The sequence below is a fragment of the Gavialis gangeticus genome, unplaced genomic scaffold (assembly GCF_001723915.1).
Source record: "Gavialis gangeticus isolate Ggan-Ray unplaced genomic scaffold, GavGan_comp1, whole genome shotgun sequence".
Taxonomy (NCBI): domain Eukaryota; kingdom Metazoa; phylum Chordata; order Crocodylia; family Gavialidae; genus Gavialis; species Gavialis gangeticus.
The window spans coordinates 40455687-40465325 of NW_017728993.1; the positions used below are offsets into that span (position 1 = coordinate 40455687).

At 39.8% G+C, this 9639-nt stretch overlaps 1 protein-coding gene across 2 annotated transcripts in view; it reads left to right on the forward strand.

Moving 5' to 3' along the window:
* The window catches only part of BRDT (bromodomain testis associated), a 61104-nt gene that overhangs the window by 1863 nt on the left and 49602 nt on the right, over positions 1 to 9639 (forward strand). For both annotated transcript variants that reach the window (XM_019501601.1, XM_019501602.1), the window contains exons 2-3: positions 5191 to 5435; positions 9223 to 9360. In XM_019501601.1, the coding sequence (XP_019357146.1) occupies positions 5244 to 5435; positions 9223 to 9360 (330 nt within the window). In that variant the 5' untranslated portion in view covers positions 5191 to 5243. The remainder of the gene's footprint in view (positions 1 to 5190; positions 5436 to 9222; positions 9361 to 9639) is intronic.

Consider the following 9639-nt stretch of genomic DNA (forward strand, 5'->3'; position numbering starts at 1 on the left):
CCCCCCCCTTACTATTGGGACCCTTAAGTAAATACCATGTGCCTACTAGTATATGGGGTCTTAAACTTCTATCCCCTATATCAGCTTCCCCTCCCCCCACCTTTCAATTTTATTTGGCATCTGAGGGACTCTGGTAAGCTAAATAGATGTTTCTTTTGTGACTCCAAATGGGGAAAATGTAAATTTATCTATTGCAAGATGCTGACTGAGCAGTAATGGGCAGTACATTGACTCTGCCACTTCTTGAGCTTCTGCTTGGAGCGGTTGGAAGGGAAAGATCCCATGGCAGTTGGAGCCGTTGGACATGTGGAGGGACTATGATGGCTCAGCTGGAGTTTCCTTAGGCCTATCCTGGATAAAGAATATTAATTTATCCAAGATAAAGATGTGCTTAGTTTATTTACTCCAAGTACAGAGCATGGCAAGATCCACCATCTACAGACAAGTTCTGCATTGCAACAGTATTTGCTCCGATCCCACTGACTGGGGTGAACACCTTTTAAGGATCTGGAGCAGGGATTTTTACAATTACAGCCATTTGAATCAATAAAGTCAGACTCAGACCTGCTACAATACCAATCCCAAGACAAGGACAACAGCATTTCTCTGGTCCCTTTGTTTATCATCTAAAGCCCCTGGCTTGAACACCTGAGATTCATCATTAGTGATCTCTCTCTGTTATCCTTTTCCAGGAAGAGTTCGTCTGCAAGCAGTCGTGGAGGACAAACCTGCCCTGGTTTACAGGCAGCCCCCCAACTTCAAACAGCATTTCTGAAGCAATATGTTGCCTAACTCCCAGTTTCACTGAGGCATCAGGCCTTGCAAACAAACCCAGATGTCCTCTGTGCCCCAATATCAATACGGACTACATCATCACTGGACTGAAAAATATTGATTTATAATCTCTGAGGTTCATTCACTTGCAATTCTACCAGTGTCATATGCCATAACACACTTGCAGTGCCCCTGTTGAACAGACAGGATGATCCCTGAACATGAATCTGACGTCAGTTGCAGGAAGACGTGCAGTCCTGGGGGAAAACGCTTTTTAGCTCAGAGGAGTGTCCAGGGAAATTAATGGTGGTTGTTCTCAGGCAGCAAACCTTTAAAAACAGATTTGAATAGGAAATTGTGGAATACGAAATCATCCACAGGCTGCATTGTGTTAAGTATGGTTTTAAAAAGGACTAGGCATTCTTATCCCATTACCTGGATTAGTTTGTGTTTTTGTGACTCCTTTGCTTCTATGGCTTGGTTTACCCCCTCCATTACTGCCCCCTTCTCTCCCTCTCTGCCCCTCCCTTTTGCTTTTGTATTCAAATTTTTCTTTTTGTGAGAGATCCTTTGTGCATATCTTTGCACATCTCATGAAGTGAGCTTCACCTCATGAAAACTTATGTTTTCAAACAACCTACCCCTGTATCTGCCACTGTATTTAGTCTTTCTGAATAAGCATTTTCTTGAGGAACAGTTAACACCTCTGTCTCAGTCCACAGAAATAATATTAAGATAAAAGGCAGCTGCAGTTGCACTTTACTTCAAACTCTTGTTTCAGGCTGTCTGGCAGCTGCATCAGTTTGCCTCTTGGTGTGGGATATGAGCAGTATTCAATTTACCTTGGCTTTTGAGGTTTGTCATGCAATAAGTTCAGCCTCTTTGTACTTTGGTCTTCCAATGATTCTTCAGCTTAGAAGTAATTTTCATGGTACTCTTTTTTGGGGGGGAGGCTTGATGCAACCTAAAAACAAGTTCTCATTTTAGTCTTTGTTCAAGTTCAAGCATTCGCTTGCATATCAGTGTTGTTGTTTTACATAGTTATGTAACTCTGGTGACAGCTATTTCCATAACCTATCTAATAATCAACTTGATCAAACTGACTTATTTATTAAGATATATTCTGATATAGGGTTGTCCAATTCTGGAGTGGCTGGGGCCACACACGCCCCCCCCCTTCACAGCCACATGCTGCAGAGACCCCTATGCCCTGCATGCTGCCCCACACTAGTAGGCAACTGTTAATCCTTTGGATCATGGTGTATGTATAAGAAGTCTAGTTAGGAGCCTGATGAATCTGCTGATATAGAGGCTTGCAGCCATCGCACCAAGACATTCAACGCATATGCCTAGGCAAGAGTATGGAGGAGTAGAGGATGTCTAAGACCTACTTCCCAACTTTAAACCATTAAGACAGTCTGGCCTTTGCATTGAGTCCAGATGTTCAGTTCCTCAATGGTTGTAGCTTCTGCCAAAGAGCTACAAATGAAAACTGCTGCTGACTACCTAATGCCTCAGCAAGGGTATATTTCTGTTGGGGTGACTGATGTCCCTTAGCCTTTCTTCAACCAAGGAGTGGGGGATAGCGCTTTGAGGTGCCCAGACTTGCCTTACTCTGGAGGTTGCAACATTCATATTTTATAATAGCTATTTTGCCGTGAATAGTCCTACCACATTGCCACCAGGCTTTCCAGTTGGATACAGTTTATGGTCGTACCCAGGACTGTTCTGCATACTACCTGCTGCACAACATGTGACTTCACTGTACCCTGTTGGCACCCCCACACTGTGCTGATTGGGATCCCCAGCAACCCATAAGCCATGTGGCTGTGGACTCCCTTGGCCTTGCCCAATCCCTAGGGGCAGGCAGAGAGAGCCAGAGGAGGGATGCGCAGCTGGGAGACACCAGCAGCTTGAGCTGTGGGGTGAGTAGCACCCAGATAGGGAGCCCAGGAGCTTCAGCTCCACATCTTGGAGGTTAGATGTGGCCTTCAGGCTGCCCTGTTCTGACATAGCGCCTTGGCAAAATGGCATATTGACAACCTAGTTCTTGTTTGTTCAAGTCTGAAATTTTAGTTATTAGTAAAATCTCTGGAATTGTTCACAAAACTAGACTAACATTTTGTGTAGAAATGTAAAACAATTTATTTTCCACTAAGCTTAATAATGACAGTGCTGTTCATTTGAAGTGTCTTCCACTTTCTGTAAGTAAACAGATTGAACACATGGGGGAGAAATTGGAACAGTTCTTTTTCTAGAAGAGCAGCGAGATACCTGTCTCTTCAAATGGAAAAATGAGAGAAGCTATTCTCACTGTAAGAATGTAGGAAAGGTGAAACATTTTAACAAGGCAAGTACTCAAAGCTAACAATAACTCCTAAAATTTCACATCCCACTGTATTCCAAGATTTAAAAGTGGCTTTTATCAGCTTGTGAGCAGAAAGTAGGTAAGATTATTTGAGAGGTGAATAGATAATTATTTCCTTTGACAAGGTCAGTAGAAAATGACACGCAGCTTCTGGTTTTTAAACATTCACATTGATACAAACATTTGGAAATAAAATTCTTTTATTTTTAATATAGTTGTCTGTCAACAAGATGCAGAAATAGTCTTCCAATGTAGTAAAGAAAAGGAGACTTGTTTTGTGTGTTCTCTTAACCTTCCAACTTTGACACCTAGCCCTGTAATTTACATTGTGGGGGAGTACAGCAGCATGTACTTACTCAGTCTTGCATGAATATGAACTTGTTTAAGTGTACCACACAACTTAATATTGGTCAATTAACTACATGCAATTTCTGGCAATGTCCACTTATCAGACTTTGACTGCTCTAAGATGGTATTTGAGAACTGTATCTGTAGCATTACAGAGAGTTTTCACAGCCTTGTTTATATGTAACTGTCCCCTTTGCATCTCCATGCACATTTTCCAACTTGAAAAGCAAGCCATCAAAGTAAGCATTTATTCTTAAAATTGCTCCCCCCACAGTTTTGTGTGGGTTTTTTTTGTTTATGTGATCATTTGTGTCATTACTGAGGTGGCTTCTTGGAGAACTCAGGACAGTGATGATAGACTTCTAGTCTATAGCAGACCTGGAACATGTACGTAAATCTACATCCTAACTGCAGAGCTGTGGAAAATCTGTTTAGCTTTCCATGGCTCAAATGTCTACACCAAGTTTCATGTAAAGGAAAACTTCCCTGAGAATTTTCTGAATACAAGCAGAACATCTTCCAGCTCTTCGTTGCTATACTCCAAACCTTTAGGTGTCAGTTCATAGAATCACATATAGCTATGTAGAAGTTTTTGTTTTCTCCCTAATTAAAGACTTTATCTAGTCATCTGTGTATTACAATTGATATCCTTGTCCCCCTGAAATTAATGCAAGGTGGCCTAACTGAAGTCAATAGCAAAGAATTTCATTCTGTCTGTGTGAGAGTTTAAAAAATGAAAATTAAGGTTGCTTTTTTTCCCTTTAAGGAAGAATATTAATAAAAAAGGAGAACAAACCATTTGAGCAAACTGGTGACCTACAAAGACTGTAAATGGAGAAACAGATAGTAGAGGGAGCAGTGAACAGGTTTAACTTTTTTGAATTCATGTTGCAGTGGGATGCTAGGAAAGGGGCTGGAAAGGACTTCAGGAAGTCATTTAGTCCAACAGCTTCTGCCCAAGGCAGAATCATTCCTACCCTAACAGGCAAGCACTTGCATGAGCCAAACATTCCTAAAACTACCCAATCAACCCTGCTGTACAACTAAAAGACACCGAAAGCAGGCTAAACTGCCACAGATAAAGTAGGGGGGTGAGGGATGTTGGTGTCCTGCTAAGGCAAGGGTTCAAAATTCTGGAGTTTTTTTTTAATTTTGTTTTCCAGTCTCACTTATTCATGGCTTCTATGATTTAAGATTACACTTCTCAGCTTGAACGATATTTGACTGGTCTTGCACATCCATGTTGTTGCTAAATGCTGTATCTATGGCCCTAAGAAGGCTGTAGGCCTTAACTGTTTCATTAAAAGATATTTGGGGGGCAGGAGGGGATATAAGATTAAATAGAGTATAATTTCCTTAAAAGAAACTGTTGAACCCAGAATTTGAATTTAAGTTTATAAATTGCACAACTTAAAAGTTAAACTCTAATTGGTTAAGAGGAAGACAAATTTAAGTGTCAGCACTATTTCATTTTATTTTTATTTAGATTAATGAACAGTGCACTGCCTACAGGTACCAAAAGGCAAGCTAAAATAACAATACTTCCTATTCTGAATTTGACTGTTAATATTGGAAATAGTTTGCTTAACCATAGCTAGCCTTCCCACAAGCTTCAAAGTCTCAACTATGTGACCTTTTTGTTTCTCCCACTATGTTCGAAAAATCATAAATTTTGTTTTTGCCTTGCTTCCTTCCTCCAGGTTTAGCCTATAATAAAGACCTTGAAACACATGACTACAGAAACCTACTAAAGATGTCTGTTCCAAACCAGCACCGTTCAACTATTGTTAATCCTCTACCACCAGAATACATAAATCCTAAAAACAATGGTTGTCTAACAAATCAACTTCAATATCTGCAGAAGGTAGTCATGAAAGCTGTGTGGAAGCACAACTTTTCCTGGCCATTTCACCAGCCTGTTGATGCTGTTGCACTAAACCTTCCGGTAAGAACTCAGTCTGGTATTATATGGCAACCTTAATAACCTGTAAAACAGTAAAATAAGTTGGGCCTTAGGAGTAAATTGAAATTTTGGTACTAGAAGATTTAATTTTTGTTTTGTATTTTTTTTAATGCAGAAAGATTCTGCTGCATATTGCAATTTAGGTCCATTAGCCATGTTATTCCAGGATCTTTCCAGCTCTCCGTGAAAGCCAATGCTGGAAGGAGTAAAGGTGGCTTTAAAATGCCACATGCAGTTTCCTCTGGACTGAGTTTTAATTTATGCCTCTCAGAAGTATGAAACAATCTTGGAAAAGGCCTTTACATATGAATTGCAATATTATGATATGATGGGAAGTATCAGGCAACTAATCTGACTTGTCAACTTTACTGTCCCCAAAAAGTAGCCATCAAATCTATCTAAAATCTTTCTACTACTTTCATCAAAATTAAAGACAATTTCCATATCTTAAAATATTAGAAACTAACTGTGTAATATACCAAAAGGAAACTGATTTTATCCTCTATTCTTTTTTTATATAATATAGCAGAATTCCAATGCACAGTACATTAGGTAATGCATTTTAAAGCTTCATGGGTACTGAAGATTATTCTTTCTAAGTTCCCTACCTATTAAGAGTTAAACCTAGGAACTGGCATGGTTCTGAATCATCGATTTTAATCTCTGACATTAAGCAAGGGCCAGAACTAGATTCGGAGAGAGAACCTTGAAGGGAGTCTGGTAGGCAATAATGTCTTTTAAGAAAAGCTGCTTCCTAGTCCTCAGTATCTTTTGGTTTGTGTACTGAAGCATGGGGGGATTTTATCCTTTCCAAATCCCTTACCTGTTACGATTTCCAGTATTTGAACCATTTACTTATCTACAAACTTATCATCCCTTTTAGTTCTAGGAGTGTCTCTCTATCTCCTATAATAATGAGTTCCACAAACAGTGACCACCATGCAATGCACTTCCTTTTAATAGTCCTACACTTTGTAATGTCAAGTTTTTGAACGTTCCCTTCATTTTTCTGGAGTGAATGAACTACTATTCTTCCTCTGAGCCATCTTCTCAATAGCATTGGTTTTATTTTATACTCTTACCTTTACCTTGTTCATCTAACTGTTCTTACAATCTATCACTGAACCCCTTATGCATATTATAATTGCCTTTTTTTTCCTTTCCCACACCAGAAGTGCGTGGGTTTTTAAATATCTTGCCTTGAGAACTGGGGGTTCCAGCTTCATTGCCGAAGAAGTTTGCAAAACTTCAGGCAAAGAGCTGACTTCCTTTCTCTCTATCCTAGAATGTGCCTGTATGTTTGTTTTTTGGAGTGGGTTAGGTTTGCAAGGAGACTTGATAACTGTTTGCAAAAGGCCACCTGCCTTACCCTATAACCGAGTTGGCTCTCCCATATCTACGCAAGTTTCCCGACAAGTGCAGATTTCCTCTCTAATTAATACTGTGCAGGGACTAGGGCCCTCTCCTAGTATCTTTCACCTACCAGGAGACGGCCCTAATCCCTGCTCTCTAAGAGTGTGCGCTCTATACATGTGCTCTGGGAGTGGGGGGGGAGGGGCAGGGGGAGTACTGGGTGCTTTATTTAGAGCAGCTTCAAGAACTCCTTAAATTAAAGCACCCAGAGCGTCTTGTGTATCAGCATCCCCAGGCTTCAAAACAGCAGTGGCAGGGGCACTTTTATCTAAAGCTCATTGAATAAGGTTTGGATAAAGCACTACCACTACCATTTTAAAATGCAGGGACACTGAAGCATGAGATGCTGAAGCATGGTAATTATCACGCTCCAGCAGACTATTTAACTGAGTCTGCTCCAATGTGCCGCAGTTACAATGTATCTGAGCAACCTCCCTGCTCATGTATAGGTGCTCTAAGTTTCTCTGTCCATCTCTTGTCTGAAACCATGCCATTCTGTTAAATTCTCATTGAACATGAATGACCCTATAGGCAAACTAGGCTATCCTCCCAAGGAGTGAGACTCCTTGGGTTAAGTTTCTTCCTCCAGTTCTGTTAACATCTTACTAAAAATCTAGAATTTCCATTTTATTAACACTGTATAAAACCCTATGTTTTATGTGACCCAATAGTTGATCAAAAACTGAGGTTTCAGAAGATTTGACAAGCCAAAGCATTATTTCCATTTGGCAGCCATATCAAAATATCTATTATTAGTATGGTTATAACTTCTAATAGCCTGAGAGATGCTGAAGTCAGTTTAAATAATTTCTTAATTCTGTATTATTAAATCCTAAGTAAACTTTACATTTTCTTCATTATTGTTTTGGCTTGTTGAATTCTTATAGTCTCCCTTCCCTAGTTCTAGCCACAACATACCTCCTAGTTCTTACAGTTTTCTCAAAACTAGTCCCTTCAAATCACTGGTTTTATTTGGAGCAGACAAACCGTTTATCTGGATCTCTCTCTTGACAAACTCATTTGGTCAGTTTGTCTAAAGGCCCTGTTACAGTGACTGTCTCTCTGTATCTGTTTTGGGTGCATCTTTTGTTCTCAGGAGGAACTGTCACTTGAGATGAATATTCAAGGTCATTTAATCAGTTGCAGCAAGAATTGTAGCTAGCCTCAGGCCAGTTCTGCCTCTTCAGATTTCCATAGCAGCCACTTATATTTCTAAATGCATGTATTACATTTGTGTAGCTTCAACCCTTGCATGGTCAACAATAAATTTTCAGGCCTCATGACAAGGACAGTGAAGGTTTGCTGATATTCTGATCCCAGAAGTGGACAGAAGGAATTCATGTCACAATATTGATATTTAGCTCTACAGGTCCACTGGTCATTTATGCTAGAGTAATAGGGGGCAACCTTTTTGGAGGGTGTGCTACAAATTAGCCCCTAGTGGCATTCCTAAGTGCCACTCTGATTCCCTTCACCTGCCCAATCTGCTGCTCTATCAGCCACGGTGCTGTCTATCCCCGCTTCAGTCTGCTACATCCCACACAGAGGCTCCTTGTTCCACCTGTAGCATGCATGATACAGACTGGTCACCTCTCTATTAGAAACACTATCTGCATTGTGAAGTATTTGGCCTTCTGTCTTCATTAAAGTGGATCAATGACTAGTTCTGACTGCTTCAAAGATCCCCACTAATAACAGGAATTATGTGCAAGCTAACTAATGGGACTGCAAAACAAATCTGACAATATTAACCATTTATGTAGTTAGGAGGTCCCAATGTCTCCTAGCCCAAGGATTATGTTCTTTCCTAGAAGTAGACTCGATTTTTTAAAATAACTTTACTAGTATTAATCGGTTAACTAGCACTATCATCTGCCCATCATTGCACTTACATAGACATGTAGAGGGGCAACAGCCCTCTGGATAGAGCGTCTGACTGGGTAATGGTTCCAAAGCTCTCATCTCTCTTTCTCCACCTGAAAAATAGAAATGCTTGCTTTTACCTCTAACTCTTTAGCGATTTGCTGATGGGTCTTTTGTATAGCATCTTCCCTGGTAAAAGTGCTACTTATCCCAATAGACCTCAAACTATTGAAATGGATGCCCCCCAGTCTATTGCAGGAGAGCTACCAATAAAGTACAAGGTAGAGAAGCAAAGTTCCATAGTACCTTTTATGGTTGTGACCACTTGCAATTTAAAAATCTGAAGGGAAACCTTCTTTGAATAAAACTTAAATGTACAAACGGAAGGAGAACAGAAGTTTGCCATTGTAGCTAACTTACAAGAATGTGCGTCTAATCTTTTTAAATAAGCAATTTTGTGTATCTTGAGAATTGACCTCTTTCAAAACTGCAGGATTACTATAATATCATCAAGAAACCCATGGACTTGAGCACAATTAAGAAACGTTTGGAACACAACTATTACACAAAAGCTACAGAGTGCATTGAAGACTTCAAAACAATGTTCACAAATTGCTATGTGTATAACAAGGTATGTAGATTATCAAAATGGCTTTATTGACAATAGCTTCTATTAACAGAGAATAGAAACAAGTCTGAAAATATTAGCTAGTTATGTAGCTGGGTTACGTAGCCACCAGTTCTTTTATGCTTTAGTGAAAATGCATATCCTTTTTAAAAGGATATACCATACTTACCCAAATTCAAGATGTATTTGAATTTTAAGAGGGACCCCTTTCTCCCCCCCCCACCCCCCAATAAATTAGATTCTAGACATGGAAAATGTATAAATTTGTTGTAACTTTTTTCA